Source organism: Lampetra fluviatilis, chromosome 30, assembly GCF_964198595.1.
Source record: "Lampetra fluviatilis chromosome 30, kcLamFluv1.1, whole genome shotgun sequence".
Lineage (NCBI taxonomy): Eukaryota > Metazoa > Chordata > Hyperoartia > Petromyzontiformes > Petromyzontidae > Lampetra > Lampetra fluviatilis.
Window position 1 is genome coordinate 2,429,653 of NC_136304.1, and position 22,059 is coordinate 2,451,711.

Genomic DNA, 22,059 nt, shown 5'->3' on the forward strand with positions numbered 1-22,059 from the left:
TTATATGCTACAACGGTGATGCAATGTCAACAAGAATTTGACTTCGATAACATTAAAAACAGACATGTTTCAAGCACACCCGTTTGAATGCAAGGAACAAAATGACGCGTCTTAGCTAAACAACGCATGATGGTTTCCCTCAAAAGTTGTAATAATCAAACATCTGTAGCCAAATAATTGTAAAAAAAAATATGAAGTAAATTCACGAAATCATATTTATAAAAAAACACATGTGCAACCGTTCAACTGCCGATAGCACAGTATACCAAACTCCAGTCCTCAACCCCCTACAGTGAGTAGAGTCTACGGTTCCTCACCTACCTGCAATCTCCTTTCAAATTCAAATGAAGTCATTACACGCTGCGTGTGCTCAGAAATGGCCCCCACGTCACATGACACCAATTCGCATGAAATGGCCCTCTTTTGTGTGAATGTGTTCACACATGCCTCGCGTGATGTAGAGTGCTATTTGAATATCTTATGCCATGTGGCGCATGGTTAGCGAGCTTCAGGCACATTCAGCATGTAATGAACCTTTCTGCATTTTCACGGAGAAGACCGCGGTGTACTGTGAGGAGCAGATTTTTGGAAGTGCTGGCGAGTTTTAAACGGTAACGGGGACGGTACGCGCGGCTTGATTTCAGCTGTTTCTGTTCGGCTCAGCGGCTTGTAAAATATTTCCCAACGCAGCACACCACATCCAGTATACCTCTCACGAGGGCTCTGGCTATTAAATACACGACACCTCTCGGACCTATTCCAGTCTAATCAGCAGTCCAGAAAACATTCCATGATAATTCAAGCCCTGACCGTGGGGACTGCAGTCTGGCGCCGGGCCTTCTTACTTTTCATTGGTAATGGTGGCTCTTTGTGTGTGTGTGCGCGCGTGTGTGCGCTCGTGTGCCAAGGTTCCTGTACGAGCTGTCACGGATCCCGTGCTTCGCGGAACGCGTATTCTGCGTCATCTTCCAGGCCACGTTCACCGAGGGCATCACCACGATCCGCCGCAAGATGCTCATCCTGCAGCGCGTGTGCAAGGTGCGACGCCACCTCACCACTTACTCATCATCATCGTCATCATAATAATAATAATAATTTGTTTTTGATATCGCACCCTTTATGCCGGGCCGTCTCAGAGCGCGTTACACGCAATAAGCAACTTAACGTCACTTCTCATCTCAAACATTTGCAAGGGCACCCCCAGGGGCAGCTGGCCCCGTGTGGCACAGGGTGACTCGGCACCAACCTGCCAGCGGGACGTTACTCTGCCAGTAGCGGGAGGGAGGCGATGATTGCTGCTGCTGCTGCTGCTGCTGCTGCTGCTGCTGCTGCTGCTGCTGCTGCTGCTGCTGCTGCTGCTGCTGCTGCTGCTGCTGCTGCTGCTGCTGCTGCTGCTGCTGCTGCTGCTGCTGCTGCTGCTGCTGCTGCTGCTGCTGCTGCTGCTGCTGCTGCTGCTGCTGCTGCTGCTGCTGCTGCTGCTGCTGCTGCTGCTGCTGCTGCTGCTGCTGCTGCTGCTGCTGCTGCTGCTGCTGCTGCTGCTGCTGCTGCTGCTGCTGCTGCTGCTGCTGCTGCTGCTGCTGCTGCTGCTGCTGCTGCTGCTGCTGCTGCTGCTGCTGCTGCTGCTGCTGCTGCTGCTGCTGCTGCTGCTGCTGCTGCTGCTGCTGCTGCTGCTGCTGCTGCTGCTGCTGCTGCTGCTGCTGCTGCTGCTGCTGCTGCTGCTGCTGCTGCTGCTGCTGCTGCTGCTGCTGCTGCTGCTGCTGCTGCTGCTGCTAACAATTGAGTGATTTGCAGGTAATTTAATTTGGTTTTAATTCTAGATTTGAAGCTTTTGTGACTGCAAGGATTCATATTCTTAGGTTTTTTCGGTAAAGTCACGTAGGTAAAAAATTAAAATTAATAAAAGTAAAATAAAAATATGTATGTTTGTGCCATGACGCCGGCACACAATGGCCCACTCATAAGCCGGGGGGCACCTTCCCCGTCTCCCGTGAAGCAGATGGCGCGAATGTTTTTACGCCGGGTTTAAAATTAATAAAAGTAAAATAAAAATATGTATGTTTGTGCCATGACGCCGGCACACAATGGCCCACTCATAAGCCGGGGGGCACCTTCCCCGTCTCCCGTGAAGCAGATGGCGCGAATGTTTTTACGCCGGGTATTTTCACTGCCTCGGACCATAACGCGACGTGCGTATCCCTCTCATGCCTCATCTCCCTCTGATCTCCTAATTTATCATCGTGTGTTGCGTTTGTGTGTTGCGCCTCGTCCTCCCTCTGCTTCTGCTTGACCTCGCTGCTGCTGCTGCTGCTGGTGCGGCCGGTGGCGCCGCCATCAGAGCCTGCGCACCAGCGAGGGAGTGCAGCAGGTGCTGGGGCTCATCCTGGCGCTGGGGAACTACATGAACGGAGGGAACCGCACTCGGGGCCAGGCAGACGGATTCGGCCTCGAGATCCTTCCCAAGCTCAGCGACGTCAAGAGCAGCGTACGCGCCTCCCCTACCCCTCTCCTCCCTTGTCACGCGAGGGTCAAGGGATCGGTAGATTTACTCACTCTGCCAGTGAAGTACGCGAGAGTGGATCGAGGCTGCAAAGAGAGTGAGAAATGATGACGTAAGGAAACGGTTGGTGGTGAAAGCAACCTTTGCGGACAAAGTCAAGGAGAGAAAAGACGACATTGGTGTTCGTGCACGCTACGAGAATGAGCCAGGAGTTGATCTCATCGTTGGTGATGCAGACAGGAGTGGAAGTAAAGAGGAGTAGGGGAAGAGAGAGAACACCAGGTAGATAGATGCAGTGGTAAGAGATCTAGAAGAATGAGGGATGAGATTGAGACGAGCAGTGATACTGGATAAAGAAAGAAAACCATGGTGGAAATTCATCCAGCCATATCTTTGCTGATGAGCTGATGGAAGAGACAGATGATGATGATATATTTTCAGGTATAAAATAGGCATGGTGGAGGAAGAGTGGCATAGTGATCCATGCACTACACTATGAACCTGGTAACCTAAGTTAGGTTCTTGGCCATGGCTGACATCAGTGGTGAGTGATATCCCCATAACTGAGATAGCCTGGGGAAGCCTTCAACTAGCAGTGGACTACCAAAGGGCTTTAGATTGTTATGTTTGTTAGACATTAAAAATTCGGTCCTCAGTAGTTTTAGAATGGCGATGAAACTTTTTTAGGATCATTATTCAGTATCCAGGAATATTCTTGCTTGCGTATTTTTTGAAGTCTCATCAATTTGTGTGATCATTATTTTTGTCATTTATATGCGGTTATGTTCCCGCAAGGAAGCCAAAAGGCACAATTAGCCCATCGTTTGAATATAATTAGCATTTAATTGTTGATATTCAGATTACAGTCAAAGTTTTGACTCTGTGCTTAAGCATAATTTTAAATCAATTATGACATGCCTAGTGTGTAGGTCGAGTGTTTAGCATCAGGTATCTATTATGTCTGTGCGTGTGCCTCGAAGCTTATACTCGCCATAAGAAATGGCCGAACGTTGACAAATGTGGTCTAAGTGAAACCAGAATGACTGTCGGGAGGTAATGGGACAATGAAATTGGTTGGTTAACCTTAGACCTCCGAGTAGTAAATATGTACGGGGGCGTGTGGGGGTAACCAACTTCATAGATAGAAACGATGTATTTTATGCACCCTGGAATAACGATTCTAATTCTAATTGATGGACATTTCTTTTCCGCTAACCACTCGGTTTGCATTACAGCTGACTTGTTTCCATCCTGAGACGGGCTTATCGCTCATGGCCATGCGAGAAGCAAAAAGCACCGAGAAGCAAGCTCAATAGGAATCATCATGGGATCTCCCTTGCCAATATCAAAGCATAAGAATAGGTTTTACCCTTTCTTGCAATAAAACGGTTGTGTTAAGATGTTAAAAAACCAAACAGAAACCTTTTGCAAGGAATCATGTCTGCATTAACCACATATACTTGTGGTGAACATGCAAACAAAAAAGAACATGGTCTTTGAAACTGATTGGTCCACACCAAAGACAGCTTTCATTAGAGCCTCGTCTCAAATGGTGTTGGACCAGAGGACGCCAAAACGCGAACAGGAATGAGTCGGAGTATTTTTTTGGAAGTTTTGTCGATGGTACAGAGGTTTCAGTCTTTTCTTAATATTTTCAAACCAACCGAATATTTATAAACTAACCAATTTTTTTGTATTTTACCAGATGAGGCCCATTGAGCTCTATAGCTCTTTTTGAGAAGCAACCTGGCCACAAATGATATCCCAACGAGAAGTGGCTTACCGTGTGGAAATGTATAGCAGCCAAATACTTTAAAAGCACGTTTAAAAATGTTGAAGGAAATACCCGAGGACCCGGAGAAAGATCCACGTGACCACGGGGAGTACATGCAAACTCCAAATATGGTCGGGATCGAATCCACAACCTCCTGTATACCAGGCGAGGCAGTTAACATTTCACCACCACGGCACCCAGAGTCACCAGATGAACTCACGTGTGACCTTCTTGGGCTTGGATTCACACTCGTGTGGAAAGTAAGGTGGAATGGAGAGGCTGTGGGAATAAGGAGAGTACATCGGTTAAAACGCCGTGCTACGGAACCAGCGACACGAGTTCGATTCCCAACCGTGGCGACTGACATCAATGGCAAGTGATATCAAAACCATCCCCATTCACCAACCTACATTGACTAATGTGGTGAATATAGCTCAAAACTAACCCTCATAACTGACAAGGTGTAATGAGGCCTTCATCCATCGGTGTATTGAGTGGCTGGAATGTTTTTATTGTAAAAAAGAATTGCATAACTTTGTTTATGTTGCTGTGATTTATAAACATTTGGCAACTCATTGGTATAGGTGAGCAATCGACTAGGTTCTTATTTTACAAAATAATGTAATATTTATTTATGATATTTCATACATCAACAATGCTTACTAAAAGCAGATGCTGTGATTACTTCAAGGTATTTACAGCACGTTTTATTTCATTTTGAAGTTTCTGAATGGCTATGCAGAATTGCCGTTTTCACTGTATGCTGTCATATGTATGTCATGTTTAATGAATGCAACCCAAATCTCTCGCCAATAGAAATTCTACATGGTATTTGCACGTGTTAATTCTGTAAAGACCAAAAACAATTGTACTTGATAAAATACTGGCCAGAAAACAACTATCATAAACAAATAACTGGTCATTATTTTTTTAAAGATATTTTTAAATGTTTTATCTTTACCAGCAGATTAACATTAGCTTTACTTGCAATCAAACAGCGTGCTTTCTACGTACAACTCAATGTAGCTATTCCACAGATTTAGTAAATACTTATTTTTAACATTTTTAAAGCTGATTTTTAAACCAACAAACGCTAGATTCATAATTGGCTTATTTTGGGTTTGGTCTTAAATAATGTGTTTGTCGTAAACCCTCCTCCACCCGACAAAGCCAATTAATAAAAGTGTCACGTGAATTAAACGTGCCAAGTTTATTACAGCTTTGGCAGCACCACCGGTGTTGTTAGAGGGCAAACTCCCAACATTTAAACGGACGCGACATATCACCGGAGATTACATCGGCACCGTTACATCGTTACCAGGAGCTCGGATCTCAACTGCAAGCGCTTTCCTGGAGATATCTTCTTGGTTCTTTCAGTATTATGTTTAATTTTATTATTTTAATGTTATTATTTTATTATTTCCCTTCTACGTGACTTTACCGAAAGAACCAAGAAGATGAATCCCTGCAGTCACGAAAGCTTAAATCGAAAATTCCTGGAGATACTTGTGTAAAACTTGGGAGCAAGAGAAAGCCACAGCGAATGAATATTTCATAAACATCTACTGCAGGCGATGTCACCATTGCGCTGCTTAGATCTCTGGTGCGTCGGCGGGTTTGTGCCAAATGTTGTGCGGCGTGATGTCTGATGTTTCGATGCACGTGCTGGGAAGCTTCTTCAGTTCATGAGCTCTTTCAATTGTGAAGTTGGAACGATCGTTTATACAAAGCAAAGTCATCATCACGGCACGTATATAAATCACCACGTAAATCCACAACATATTGTATCGTGCCAAGCAACATGCCGTGCAACCTGAGAACACATCACGGAGCTATTTTATTCTTCACCGGTGATGTATTCATATGCCTTTTATTATTCGTTTTTAGTTTTGCCCACTTCACCTTTGGCAAGAGCCTGGAATAATTGAGTACATCTGATCTCTTGTGTTTTTTCCCACCTCCCATTAGGACAATCGAATCAGCCTGGTCAGCTACATCGTCACGTTTTATCTGAGAAACATCGACAAGGTAGCGGATGGTGGTGTGGGGGGTGGTGGGGTGGTGGGGTACGCCCCTGTCTACATTAATCAACGCGATGGGGACCTCCCCCACGCTCGGGGGACATTACGAGCAGCGCCGCTTGCGGCATCAAAGCCCCCCGCAAGTTTCAAAGTCGTCACCGTCTTCGTTTGCATTCTTCGGGCTCTCGCTTGATCGGCTCCACATGTTGTTCGGACGTGGCGTGGGTCCCTCTTAGTGAGCCGGATAATTAGTTGTGCAGGCTTGTCGCTTGTCATTGCTGGGCAGCGCCATGGATGCCACTCGCCTCCCTAGGGAGATTACCTATCTGTCTGTGTAGCATGCTCCTCTCTCTTTCTTGCTCGCCCTGATATCCTTCTTGCACGCGTGTGTGTGTGTGCGCGTCTTGTACATGTAGAGCTATGTGCGTGTGTGCCTATAAAGGCGGTCCCGTTTGTCTTGTCTTGCATGCCTCGGCTTTTTTTGTTATTTGAGGTTGTGTTGTTTTAAATGCAACTTGTCTGCGTTAGATTGCTTCCTTGTTGAAGATAAATGTGTTTGTGTCTTTAACTGACAAAATATACACGTGCACAGTTCCATGATAATGTAGCACATTGCTGAATTCATGTACGAGCACTACATGGTAGTGTATACAAGCCAAAACCGTGAGATGTCATACTGCACAAACAAATAATGCATACAAAACTAAATAATGAAACCAAAAAATAAATATTATCACCATCATTATAATCATCATCATCATTCATTCTCAACTCATCTATGTATCACCATCTGTCTGTGTTGACATCCCATGATGCACCTACAAGTAATGTGCACTAAGTGACGACGCTATAAAATACAGATCATCACCTTCATCATCATCAATACTAAACTCGCGCACGTATCGCCATCTGTCTGTGTTGACATCACCAAAACCCATCCCTGCGTGCCCTGATTGTATTATTTCGGCATCTTCGCTACCACACCGTAATAAATTCTGTGCATCAGTCATCATCTGTCCACGCAATGTGTCTCGTCCGATTGCCCTTGCCTTGAAGGTAAGCGCATGAACACTTCTACAATGCCCACCATCTCACGTTAAATATCAGCACTGCTCACCCACTGACCTGCTCACACCAAACTCTGGCACTAGCCTACCTAATGCACCACTCTGTTGGCTCTTAACAGCTCTTAACTCAGAGCTGAGGAGGGGATAGATGTTATTGGCTACACATCTGGCAATACAATCCCTTCTTATGAATTGTTATTTTTCACGTGGACGCACTGTTTTGAACAATCCTAAAATGCTGCAGCAGCGCTTGCATCTTAAATGATGCAGCTGATGTATTTTATTTGAAAAAAATGTGTAGAGTTGTATTTTTTATGCTTTTTTGGGTTGTTTTTGTCTCCTTATTTCAGAATGCTGGCACGGATCACAGTGTGTTCCCCTTGCCAGAGCCGCAGGATTTGTTCCAAGTCTCGCAGCTCAAGTTTGAAGATTTTCAAAAAGATCTGCGGAAATTGAGGAAAGATCTACAAGGTGTCTGCTTACATTTTCTAAATCAGTAACTTTGTACATGTACATCCGTGTTTGTCAGCCCGCTTCTGGCTCAGGCTCTCGCCAATGCCTTGCTGGTGATGGGGGATATTTGACCATACTTGACCACATGCTGATCAATGCGGGTTCGTGAATGCGGACAGCATAGACGTTCTAGGATTGTACAGTACAACAGTGGATTTTTCTGCACCGGTCTGTGCTGACAACTTAACCCCACAGCGGCCTACACCACCTGGTCTATGCAAGGTGGTCACCCATCCAAGGGCTATCCAGACTCGAACCTGCTTAGCTTCCCAGGTCTGCTGAGGTCAGGTGAATTCTGGGTGATTCTGTCATAAGCTGACTCATTAACCTTAAGAAGGTAAAAACATCTTTTGATCGGCAGTCGTGAGAGAAATTAAAAGAAAAAAAAATTCTGACCGTGCACTGAGTGAAGAGTAATATCTACAATGTGTTTTCGTTTTTGAAGACCCCAGTGAAAGCGGTAACAACGCTGCACGATGATGTAATCGAGCGGACGTGGTCGATGGATCGTGACCAAAGGAGAAATATCGACGCGGCAAACGATTCCCTGACTTTACCACGGCGCCCCATTGACCTCGCGAGCGCCACATCGTGGCCGCGAGCTCCACGCGTTGCCGAAACGGCCAGGTTTGCATCGCGTCAGCAGTTTGCCGCATCGTCGGTTGACGGAGGGGTCTGCCGCGTTTTTGTCGAAACGCCGATGATGAAAAGGACCGTTTCGGGCTTTGAGCGGCATCGGGACCTGCAAGCGGGGGGCGGGGAGGGGGGGGTTGCGGCCACACTATGGAAGTTGGGAGCTGTCCGACGCCGGAATGGTTGGTTCCTGGTGGCTATTGGGTAGATTATAGATGGCATCCCCAACAAGTGAATGGTTGGTTCATGATGGTTCTTGGGTAGATTATAGATAGGATCCCTAAAGTTCACCCCCCCCCCCCCAACATCATCGCGGATAAGAGGAGTCCTCTAACTACAATTAAATCTATGCCACTACTGGCTACTGGCTCGGTACTGAGCCGGACTGTTTGCGTGCCCCGCTGTGTATTCAATGTTTCCATCATCGGCATAGAAATCAGCGATTATAATCACCTTGTGGAAGAGAGAAAAAAGCCTGGACTCAATAATATACCGCGAGTTTCCCCCCCTAAAAATGTGCCTCTCAGCCATGTCAAAACATTTAGCTGGGTGCCCGGACCCCCACAATAATCACAGGTGGCTTGTGCTCCTTTCCTTAAAAAGAACATACAGACATGGAAGTGCTTGCTACAGAACCTTTTCGGTTGGAAAACAATGAAGGGGATAATGGTACCCCGACTGAAACGCCCTTCGTATATAATATGAACGCAAGCATTCAAAGCTGTTGCTGCTTGTTCCTTGTCGAACATCTCCACTTGAGATCTCATCAAATCGAAATTTGTATAGGGCCTTGGAAGAGACGCTTTTAAGGCGATTCTAAAATTGTCCATAAGACGATGCTGGTTTTGAGACGACCAATGGGGGTTATTGAAAGTGTCGGTGTAGTTTTCGTGACGGCAGAACAGGCGCGCGAGAGTTAAGGAGAGCGGTCGTGGTGGCGGTAGGCCTGGTCGTAGCTGGCAGGGTAACGGAAAGCCCGGGGAGGCTGGGAAAATGTTGAGGCATCGCATTGGGAAGACAAAGATGGTCAGTGGAGCGGGGGGTTGGGGGTGAGGTATGTTCGCCGGACGGGGATATGGACCTCACAATTGACGGACGCTTCTGCCCCCTTTAGCGCGGTGCACACGCCGTTACCGCAACGGTTGCGACGTGTACGGGTCGACGGCGCGAGAGGTTCTCGGTTACAAGGTGAATCTGGCGATCGATCGCTGTAGGTTGTAAAAATAATTTGTTTTCGGCAATAAATGGGATGAAAGAGAGAGCGGGCTGGGATTAGAGGAAACTTTAGCCCAGTGCAGAGGGGGTCCTTGGTTGTTGGACCCCAGGAAGCGGTGTCTGGCGCTGGCTGGTAATCAGCGCGTCTATAAAAACAATTTACAGCCGGTGATAAACGGGGAGACCCCAAGTGTAAAAGTGTCAGTGGGAGCCCCTGCTACCGTACTGCGTCACTCGAAGCACCCCCCCCCCCCCCCCAATAATGCACAGCTAATAATAAAAGAAAATTACAGACAGACCAAGGTAATGAGGGTCAAAATACAAAATACGCTGCCGCCATTTTCGCTTGGCGTTCTTGAACGTTCTGGTTCGACGTGCTCTCACCTGTGTGGGTGTGGGCGAGCGGTGGTGCAGCGGTTAGCGCCACGCTGCGCTACGAACCAGGCGAACCGAGTTCGATTCCCGCTCACGGCCAACGCCAGTGACGATTATCTGAACCGTTTATGGGCCTCCCCTAGGTCGACTCGGCCTCAAACTAGTACCTGGTGCGGTGTGTAAACATCGCTACTAGGGAGACGAAGGCAGCCAAGCGTGGTATTGGCCCGTTCGTGTGCTGTGCTCGTGAACGGCACTTGCCGCAAAAGTCTGCTACAGGCTATACGGGGGATCTTTGTCTTTGTTTTGACATGGAGGATATATTTCACACGCAGAGCTGTAAATTAAAGCTGGAACAATCTTGGGTAAACTGTAGTGATGGGTGACAACCATGGAAACTTGGCCTACAATGCTTCAAGGACTTTTGTGCGCACCTTTATATGAATGCTGTAGTCGACCCAATGAACTCCATAAATCACTCTGCGCCTGATCTGGTTTGATCTCTGGAGCTAAGCACGCTTTGAACTTGGTATTTGAATGGGAGGCTTATGGGAATAGATGAATGTAGGCTTGGGTTATGTGGCCAATGGATTTTTGAAACTGTCTGTGGGGAACTTTGAGACCGTTACCTCCTCGTATGAATGGGGTTACTCCCATCTATTCTACTGTTGTTCCCACATGCCAAATACCTATTATTGGAATTGAACAAACATCCAAATGCACGACCCTTCTAAAAAGGTGCCTGTGGCACTCAGAGAGGCTTTCCTTGGTGCAAGGGCGCCGCTGTGGAGAGATATAAATTACCTCGCCTGGTATACAGGAGGTCGTGGGTTCGATCCCTTCCATGATTTTTGCTGTATATTTGGGGTTTGCATGTCTCTCTCCCCGTGGTCGCGTGAATGTTTTTCTGGGTCCTCCGGTTTTCCCCTCCACATTTAGAAACATGCGTTTAGAGTATTTCGCTGCTATCAATTTCCATGTGATAAGCCACATCGTTGAGCTACCATTGTTGGCCAGGTCTCTTCTGAAAAAGAGCTATATACAGTAGCTCAGTGGGCCATACCTGGTCAAATTAAACATACTTCTTATTACGTGAGTGTCGTAATTTAGAGTCTGCATTTTCCAGCACAAGCTGCATAACAAAAAAATATTTAAAAAAACATAAACCCACACACTCTATGGCCAAATTACCTAAAATTCGCCCAATCATCTCCAAGCACTATTTCCAAGTTGATCCTCGATGCACGCAAATGCATTTATAGGCTGCTGTTGCTGGGCGGAGGGGGGTTACATTGTCACCAATGCAGCAAAATAAATTGTTGTACTGTAACATGCCCTCACGACTGTGTCCTCCCATCTTCACCGACCCGCACTGACCAGCGTGGTGAAGAATTATTAAATAACCGCAATGGCCTGCGCGGAGTGGCTTGGCCCTAATCCAGCCGTGGATTGGCAAATGCGGGTATATATGTTCCAAACAAAATAAAAACCCGCTTCAGTTCTTCCACTTTCTGCTTTTATTTTTGGAGGCCTTGGGACACCTGTTACTGACACCTATTGTCCTGAAATCGAGCACCACCTTCGCACCTCTCTTCACTCCTGAACCAAGGAAAGGTGCAGTAATGGGAAACAATGCAGGAGGCGTGAGACTGTGAAATAACAACGTATTGTTCCCTGCAGCGCGTAAACTGAGCAGACGATGACACGTTCAGGTGTCGTGGGTTGTTGTTTTGTCGTCCAGGAGAGAATTCGGTGAATGTATTGAATTGGGGTCGGTGGCGTGCGACGTGGCATTTTTGAATGTCTGCGAGCTTTTAAAGAAATCTCCATGTGTGTGCGTGAGTGTTTGCCCGTTGAAAGGTGTCCGTGCTGGTCACCCTGTGTTTTGCTTGCCGAATATTTTCCTTTTGCAAAATAAATCCGGGCCTCAAATGGTGTGAAAACAGGTCTGGAGAAAGGCTCAAATGATTATGTCAGCCAAGCGTGTTTTAAGTTTGTTACTTAACGTGGTACCACTTATGTAAATGTGGGTAATAACATCTGGTATGAAAACAAAAGGGCAACATGTTTTGCACCAAGCAATAGAATTTCATTGACGAAATCCCCTGATGTTGGCACCTACTATTTAAACTTGTCAACAAATTTAAATTCCCAATGGCTCTATTATCCACCGAGTTGCAATGCTTGTTAGATTAGTACACGTATGACAGTTCACCCTCAAAGTGATTTGATTAATTGTGAGGTCTCATGTTCCGTTTGTCTTTTTTAAATTAATTCGTACTGCCTTGTTTGTGCAATCTCGCTTTACCCTCCGTTTCCCATGTCCTGTCTCGTTTGTATTGCCTGCCTCCTATGAGTTCCACCTTCGTTTGCTCTGATCAGGCTCCGTGTAACAGAAGCTCCACATTCGCACATGAACACGCGTGATTTTTCGCATCTATTACCAGCAAGAAAAAATCTACATCTGTGATTGCTCATTCAACGCGTCGTTACTCGCCATACAAGTCTGTGACTTAAACCACCGGGCCCCTTTTCGCATCTCTCCCTTGCAGTGTGCGAGACTGAGATGGCGAAGGTTTGCCGACTTTCCAGCGAGGAAAACCTGGAGCCGTTCAAGTCCGAAATGGAAGAATTCATCGAGAAAGGTGCGCGGCCGCCGTAAGGCACGGATGACGGTGGCCGGTGGCCCATCCCGCGCTCGGAGTTTCGGATTCTCGTGCCACGTTCCCTGCGGTAGCTGCGGCGAGCCGGCCCGGATTTCCCACGTCGGCCGAACTGGGCCGAGGAGGCTCGCGCGCGAGGCCCGCTTGCTCGATATCAGAAACCTGCAAAGTAGGCCGGTAATTGGAGCTGCTCTCCGGAAGTAGTTATAATGCCATCGGATAATAATAATGTACTCTCTTAAAGCACCTTTTATGTGGAAGCTGCTAAGTGCCTTATTTAGCTAAAAAGATAAATTGCACTTGTAAAGAAAGAAAAAAAACCAGTAAAAAATGAAATATCTGCATAAAATGGCGACGCATAGGCAAAATTACATATGGAGAGATTTTAGCTTTGTATAGTATGTGTTAACACAAACACCTATTAAACCTTATTATGAATTACTCATGCCCACCTCTGGGCGAAGGGAGAGGTGGCGAGGGATGGAGGAGGAGTCGGAATCAGAAATATTTCTTCATCCTGGACAAATCCGTTGAGCTATGAACAGGGGCGGTTTCTTCATTAGGGCGATTGGGCGACGCACCACCAATGTCATTCAACCACAGAGTCATGCTAGCCGTCACTGTGCCTCTGGATATAGTCCAATCAGCGTCATGCTACGTTCTGTGGAGTACCGCCTCTTTTTGGGCGATTTCCCTCCAGCTGAGAATCGCCCAGAGTGGTCCCATAGACTTACATTCAAAGATGTTTTTTTTCGAACGGGGGCGCTGCAATGCATTCTCTATGGCTTCCGGGAGGGCTCGCCCTAACGTGCTTACGTCATCATACGTGCTTACGTCATCATACGTAAGCACGTTTCATCCAACAATATAATTTGTCGCCACCTAGTGGAATCTTTAATAAAATAAACCTGAGTGGTTTGTTTTAATAGTGAGTATAGAAACAAACAAGATGTATTGTAAGAGTCACTTTATTTTTCATTAATATTAAAGAAGTGAAGTTGCCTTTACATGCTTAAGCTGTTAATTTATCCATTGCATGGGTGGACCTTATCCTTATCAATCATCCAGACATTTGCCCCCCCCCTGAGAGATTTTGCAGGAGCCGCCACTGGCTATGAAGCTCTTTTTCACAGATGTCCAGTCCCGAGCCCATGGAGCCGTGCGAAAATGAAACTTTGAGGCAAGAAATGAGCTCTGCCGGGCTATGACAAGAACGTTGAAGCGTTACTCGGGTCTGGTTACCGATGGCCGTGGAAACGCAGCATGGTATCTTCGCTTAACCCTCTTAGAGTCTGCCAGCTCATTGGCTTTTAGCCCAGGCTCTTAGACCTTGGTTTAGTATGAAGGGCAGAGCAGGAAGGGAATTACACATCATCACACCCTTCCACTGGTTGGCCAGTGAATTGGCCTCCGATAAGTTAATTACTGTATTTGATCTCACAGCCATAATGTGCAAGTGTAGGGTCACCGTGGCTGATTTTTAATCAAAGTGCGATTCTCAAATTGCAATAAAGTGTTCTTTGTTAGCAGGCCAAATACCACTTAATTAATCTGCTCTTGAAAATGAACACACTGCCAGCAAGAGCAATTGTAATTGTGAGCATTAATGGCCTCATTAAAATAGCAACTTAAGCGTTATCAATTACAGAAATATTAAATTGCTTCGTGTAGAAATTATTACGAAAAAATGTTTGATTTGTGGATATGGAAAAGGTTAATGTGCAGTCCTGCAATTTCTTTTTCACTCCACTGCTAGCAACAGGGCCGACACAAGAGGGGTCTCGAGAGCCCCCTTGGAGGGAAGTTTGGCCTACTCTTCCACACTGAGCAAACATCTTGGAAGAAGTTGGAAATCCCCACACTTTACCCCCAAGATATGCAAACTGATGATTATCTGTGGGGCACCCATTTGTAATCGCTGGGTGGACGGTGGCAGGGATATTTTGTTAAAACTAGACAGATTGTTTAACGCCACGGCAGTCTCCACCAATCCACGTTTACTTTTACAACAACAAGAACGTTATGCCTGCAACGTGTTTTTATACAATTCGTGGCGACTGAAATAATATCTGTTCACATATGTGTAGGTCTTCAGTTGATGAAATGTATCTCTCCGCGGGTAGTCGCGGTGGCTGACGAAGTGAAGCCTCATCGTGTGCCCTCAGATCAGTAATCCCTAGGCCCTCCTCCAGTTGCAGTGGGCCGGTGCTGCCCGTAGGGTAGTGCTGAAACAATATATCGGGTGACTTGTTTACAAAAACAACCTATTAAATGCTTCACAGCGGGTTCCGTCAGTGCCACTCAAAATTGATTTTTTTTCAGCCGCATTGATCCAAAAAGCTTAGTAAGGTGAGCAGTTGATGTCGCGTAGAGATGAAGGCAGCTTGCGGAGGTAAAGAGCTCGCGTGTCAGAATATTGGTGTATCGCGTGTGCAGGAACGCATCGCCCCATTCGCAAAGCCGCTTTCAAAGCTTGCAAGGCTTCCTTGTAACGAGTGATTAATCCGCAACTCCAACTTCGATACTTTGTCAATCCTGATTGTTCATAATCTGCAGCGGAATGGCACAGCTGTGCGGTCAGTGGTGGCACAGTGGTTAGCCCACTGCGTGGTGAGCCTAGCCACTTGGGTTTGTTCCCCGGCCGTGACTAACATCCGTGGCGAGTGATCTATGAAGGAGCCCTGGGCACTGAACAGCATGGTGAAGTATGGTCAATCAATTCTAGATTTGAAGCTTTCGTGACTGTAAGGATTCATACTCTTAGTTTTTTCGGTAAAGTCACGTAGGTAAAAAATGAAATTAAAATTAATAATATTCTTTTATTTTTATTAATTTCATTTTTTACCTACGTGACTTTACCGAAAAAGCTAAGAGTATATGGTCAATCAACCGCCATGACCAACAACAGTGTGGTGGGTGGAGGCATTCATCCATGCATACACGGCGCAATAAATTCTAAATAAAAATTCTAGTAACATGACTGGAAGTGTGACATTTCACTAATTGCCTTATCTTCCGTGGCATTTTCAGCGTAGTGACATAACGGGTACAATTGCTGATCTTAATTACAATTGAGAGCAACTTTCCGAAAAGTTTTCGAGCGTCGCCGATGTAATTGCTGGAACAACACGGCCTGACCCCCATCATCCGGCGTGCTGCGAGTGCGGCGCTGGAGCCGGCGACAGAGAGGAGGTGGACGTTGTAACAGTAGCGAAGAAACAACACGCGCGAGATGAAAGGTGGCCTCACAATTTGAGCGGGAGAGAGAGAGGGGCCAGCGAGTTGCCTGCCTGCCTGCGCGCGGGGAAAAGTCACGGCCTGAGACCAATGCATTAGTCACAAGGCGCCTGATGAAAGGCGCAGCGGAGCGAGAGGGCGGAGAGAAAGGGCAGAGGTCAGGGCGGCTACGGCCAGGCAGCGGCCTCCCTGCCTCACCCCTCTCCACCCCCCCCCTGCTGTGTGCTGCTGCACCCTGCGGAGGCACCAAGTGACACATAGTTCATCCTGTCCGACTTCCCAACGGAATGGCAAACGCGTGAGAGAGTGGCGGAGGGGGGAAAAACTGAGACTTAAGCGGTCTTTTTCTTGCCGCCCAAGTGGGAGAGGTTTGTTAGGGACACTATCCCTCTTTCTGGGGGCTTAACCCCTTAAAGACCCTGGCGATGTCACGCCGGCAGTTTTGCTTGCAAGCGTATTTGTTTGTCTAATGAGTTGCTTGTTTATTTTTTAACAAGAAAGAACTTCTTTCACTGGAAAATTTCTACCGTTGCTTTTTTTTTTCCTTTGTGTTATTCTTTTCCAGTTCAAATTGAGACGTCAGGAGTGTTTGATGTCACCTTAAAACATGTATTTGCATATATCCTGAAATGATTAAGACTTGGTTTGTTTTTTTAAGGTGCAAAAGCTCGAACAGTGTAATGAGTTAAGGTTCAGGTAGCAAAAAATGTTGCCTATAATTGGACGATTGCTTTGATATCGTTTAGAATACCCTGTAAGAAGGCCAGAATGTTTCCTACATTGAGCCTCAGCCAATTAAGCCTTCTGACAGTATACTGCGTTAACGTTTGAAACAATATTTGCGATTTACTTCGCTAAAGTGCAATACATTTCCGTTCAGCCTTTTTAATAGTTCAAAATAGATTGATATTAATCAGAAATTATTCACTTAAAATGTGTAACGTATGCCCGGTGCCAGCAGAAAACATCGCGGTCCATAACGGCAGTGGCTTTTTGTAACAAGTGGACCGAGCACATTTGTCTTCGCCCAGTTGTTTTTGGACGCAGCTTCTGTGAGCTTGGCCAGCAACAACATTCATCCCCGCGTCAGGCATCTCGGCTCGCCCGCGAGGACTTCTGAAGCCAATAAATATATACGCGTGGGGAAAAATAAACTCCCAACCTTTTACGGTGCCTAACCAAAAAAATGTTTAACGGTGTTGGCAGCAGTACAATTCCTCGCCTTTGCTAAATAGCAACAATTAGATCCATTCGCGCAACAATTATTGCGAACTACTTGTGTGCTTGTGCTTCCAAGCTGTATACAACTGTGAGAAATCGAAAGGCCGTGTCGGCGCTCTAAATCTGCATGCCTGGTTTCCAAGTGTCACAATTTGAGGTCACAATTCTATTCAGGAATCCACTCTGTCTCAATTGTATGATCTTTATTTGCAATGTATTTGTTAATGTGTTCTGTCTTGTTCCGCTATTTTTTAAATGTAGCATACATGACAACAACAATTACTATTTAGATTTATCTTGCATCTAGATTCAACCGATATCAATATGCTGTGTAACTTGCTTACCATTTGAATAATTAGTAAACGTTCGCATTATTATGTCCATGATAGTTGTTGGTGATTTGAGTTAGTAAACACAACAAAAAATATGTATTTTTACTTGTGTTTGTTACATGACTATTGCCAAACATTGCTTTGATGCATAAATGAATGATATAGTGTTTCACATTTTCAGTCTGCTGTGAGAAATGCCAACAGCAGACAACTTATTAACACAGTTATCGACAAAACAAGGCAACCTTGCGCTCAAGTAAATATGAATAGCCCCCCCCCCCCACATTTGTAATGCACCATTGGTATTGTTGCTGAAATATATTGATTTCCAGAATTCCGCTTCGCTATTCCAGTTTGGCGCAATAAACATTAATTCTAAAGAGTTCTCCTTGTGTTACCGTGTCTGTATATATTTTCAGCAAAAGTTGAACAAGATGCGGAGGAGAGGTTTCTGGAAGAATCGCACACAAGGTAAGCCCACAGGAACAGGATGAAAGACCAGGCATGATCTAACAAACTTTTTTACGGCGCCAAAATAACTATTAAATCACTCGAAGCAAATGTTTTAACTTTCCAGAAAAATAAGCCAGCAGTGTTAATTATTTTATTTTTCGTAGCTTTTACTAAAAGTGGCATTTCATAGTTTTCTCGATTTATCTTTGTGCATGTTTAACGCTGACATTTAACGTTACAAGGCAATGCTCATGAGAACGATCGTACAGCACAATGACACATATCCGACTGTCCCTTGTACAATTGACTGCCCACACTCACTGTGTGGCATTGGCGGATACATTCATGCTTATCTATACGTTCAAAAATCTGGCCCTTTTCACATATCCACCTATATACAACAAAATTTCCCTGCAAGTCGGATATGTGACGGTGTGTACTGTGTTTTATTATGTTGATGGAGGCGATTGTGTCAGTGATGATGATGACGATGATAATGATGATGATGACGATGTGCGTTTGCAATTGTTTATCGGGTCAGTTTTCTCGAGACGGCTCGCTTCTTTGGTATAAAGCCCCGGTCAGGAGAGAAGGAGGTCTCTCCAAATCATTTCTTTTCGCTGTGGCACGAGTTCTGCTCACACTTCAAGGACTGCTGGAAGAAAGACAGCAAGCTCATCGCTGCAGAGCTGTAAGATCCTGATATTTCTAGTACGCTATGGCACGGCGAGGCATGGCTAAACAATCATGCGGAGCTATGTGATATTTGTTAGCTTTTGCTTGTACTGTTGATATGATCCACTCTACCTTTATGTAACATGCCCATCGGTCTGCTGAATTTCAAAGTAAGTTATTGCTTCAATGAGCATTGAAGTGTTGGTCATCTGCTGTTTTTACAGTCCTGAGCCAGTGGTGCATATCACACACTTGTATGGTGGTGGCAGGTTTTTCCACAGGGCAACCACAAAGTGGTACTCGTTTTAATGACCCCAGGAAGGATGATGGGACCTCCAGAATGTGAGCCGCTTGCTCTACCGCTGAGCGAGCTGCTGCAATTAGCCATCCACTGCACATGTATTCCCATCCCCTTTAATCACACTGGCTCTCGTGGTTCACTTTAAGTGTTACTATACCAAAGCGCTTCAATTTTAATAATAAACAGTGGTGTAAAATGTTCATTTTGTTTAGTTCACACGTGAGTTTTTAAGCGTTTCTTTACGGAACTAACTTGTAGGAAAAATAAAAAAAACAATTGCAGATATAAAATAATAGCGACGGCCACTGCGATTGACGTAACATTGAATAAGTTACGTACGAGACGGCTAGCAATGCGCGTTGGGGCTTGGGGGTGAGGCAAGTATTCAGGGTGTGCTATGAACAATGGCACAAATTGCCACTGCAATGTCACCTTGTGTGCTTTTAGAGCTAACCATGCGCGCATCGTGAGATTTACACTCCCCGTTGTTAATTCCGTGCCAGTCTTAGTCACATTACCGACTCCCATCATCACATGGTGTAAATAAAAACCCCTACGCTGATGACTAATGCTTCTACCTAATGCTCATTAGGGGAGGCCTGGAAAATATATATGGCCATGCTGAGACACTCGGAGGCTTTCTGAAGTTCAGATACATGTGTGTCACGTCCTTGCCCAGTTATGTATGTATGTATGTTGAACTTCTTTTGCACAGTACGTAGCCAACAGTAATAATCGAAGGTGCGGGGGAAGGACGAAAAACTCAACACAAAAAGCAATTCTAAATTAATGAGTTTTCATCCGAGATTTAAAATTACGTAGCTTCAGTGGCATCCTAATGTTGGAAGGAAGAGCGTTCCAGACGGCTGCAGAAGCATATCTGAAAGTCGTAGGCTGACGATTTGCTAACCCTTTTACTGCTTGCCGACTTTCAGCACAAGTGTTGCATCCAAGGCGTTGAATTTCTGTTCGGAAATGTTATATAGCGATAATGATTTACTTAGAAAATCGGTGTAGAGGAAAAAGGTTTAAAATAACCAGCATACCGCTTTAACCATCGGTAGGGTGGGCAAGTATGTGTAAAATAATGCACGGTCCAATACAAAGTTGGGGAAATAAATTTGGAGTCGTTTTAAATTTCATATACATGTAAAATAAAAATCTGCTTGAAATACAATTCTACTGCTGTGGTTGCCTAAAAAGTTCCCCTACAAATTTGGAGAGGCAAACTCTCCGTTCGGGTTACCACGTTGCTGAAGAATCTTTCAATGTTTTCCACATTCGCCCAAATAAATAAAAGCAAATCCACACTGTATATCACTTTTAAAAAATTCACACACACACACACACAAGCTGTCATAGGTTATAATTTACACTACATAAGTTTTAATGTATTAATTTTAGGTTTAATATGATGGAGGGAAATTTATTTTACTTTGCCTCTCCCGCATCATCTATTTATTTTTACTTGCTGCTCTACGAGGCGGTTGGCATGAGTGAGTTTTCCCTCGCTTGCATGGCCTCTGTACGTTGGCTATTAGCGTGACTTTCAGTGGCACGCAAACCCAGGCGCACAGACCTTTCCATACGTATTTGGCAACCATCCCCAAATAACATTGTAAGAACGAGATCATTGCCCTTTAATGTACTCTTGTGTGTTTAAAATATACGCTTTTTTATACAAATTATTGGCTGCAAATTGCAATCGTCGAAGAGTAGGCCAAATACCCTCAAGACTAATTCCTTTAATAGAGGCCCTTTTGTCAGCAGTGATGTGAGCAACAATTACAGGACTGCATCTTTGCCTAATTGTCAGCCCTTGGTCAGTTCAATGTTGAAGGTCATTGGGGTTTGACCATACTTCGCCACACTAGTCAATGCGGATTCGCAAAGTAGCTGACCCCATTACCATTATCAGATATCACTCAACACTGATGTTAGCTATTGATGAGATTCAAATTAAGGTTCATACTGCAGTGCGTTTACTGCTGCCCTAGCGCTCCAGACATTCCTATCACAATTAAAATAGGCTGACTTTTAAGATGACAAGAATACAACATGCCTGTGCATATACGCGTGGTTTTGTTTTTTTATTCTAGACTCAAACAAGCACAGCAGAATGTCCAGCAGAAGATGGAAGAAAAGAAGGCACCGACTACTGTCAAAAAGTCAACAGGACTGGTAAGGTCATACCAGCTGCTCACCCCAGCAATTGTGAACTTAACTGTACTAAAAAAAGTCTTATGAAATATTGCAAACACAAGTAAAAACACATTAAGGCAATTTCAAGAGCTTTAATGTATCATTGTATATTATGTGTAGTCGTGTGCATTTGTACAGTATTCTCATCGGGTGACTGACAAATACTGACTAGCTTTTTGTTGCGATGTAACAGTTTTTAATTAATTGCATGAGAATGTGTTATGTTTAATGATTTGAATCACTTTGTTGGTCGTAAAAATTGTGATGCTCGGGTTTTTTGCAGCACGAATTTCTTTTGTAAATCATCTCAATGTGTCTAACACTGCACAATTCATTCTTTTACCCAGCTATGCCTCAAATGTTTTACACAGTTTCTTAATAATGCACAGCAGTGTTCAATGACAAGATTTAAGACTTTAAATGCGATGCAATATTTTTAAAAATGTTCAAACTATGTTCCTCTACTTTGTTGTCAAATAAGTATTGGCAAGAACACTGTTCTGTGTCTCTACATTAGAATAAAATAATATTTTCGTCCATCAGTCCATTTGCGTTCCAGACCAATATTACCAAACAGCATTTGTTTAACCAAGCAAACTCTGGACTGGTTTCAACAATTCTAGGTCTCATCGGCAATAAAACTTGTAAATAAATGCTCTGGGATGTTCGCGGAAAGAACGCTCCGTATAAAAGAAAGGGCTCGCACTTGATGCAAAACGCAATCCTGTACACAAACCCATCATGCGCTGCTGTGGAGCACTTCTTATAAAATAGAGCTTCGTTACATGTTGAATTGTGGCGAGCACTTACTCGTCTGAGAAACAAAAATATATATTTGTTGACGCTACGTTGGCACTGGTGCAAATATTGATGCGTCAGA

At 44.9% G+C, this 22,059-nt stretch overlaps 1 protein-coding gene across 2 annotated transcripts in view; it reads left to right on the forward strand.

The window, feature by feature from the left end:
• LOC144943128 (uncharacterized) overlaps positions 1-22,059 on the forward strand; it is a 70,494-nt gene that overhangs the window by 46,768 nt on the left and 1,667 nt on the right. For both annotated transcript variants that reach the window (XM_078870329.1, XM_078870328.1), the window contains exons 13-20: positions 909-1,038; positions 2,336-2,482; positions 6,240-6,299; positions 7,710-7,830; positions 12,648-12,740; positions 17,968-18,019; positions 18,543-18,692; positions 21,077-21,158. In XM_078870329.1, coding sequence (XP_078726455.1) covers positions 909-1,038; positions 2,336-2,482; positions 6,240-6,299; positions 7,710-7,830; positions 12,648-12,740; positions 17,968-18,019; positions 18,543-18,692; positions 21,077-21,158 — 835 coding nt within the window. The remainder of the gene's footprint in view (positions 1-908; positions 1,039-2,335; positions 2,483-6,239; positions 6,300-7,709; positions 7,831-12,647; positions 12,741-17,967; positions 18,020-18,542; positions 18,693-21,076; positions 21,159-22,059) is intronic.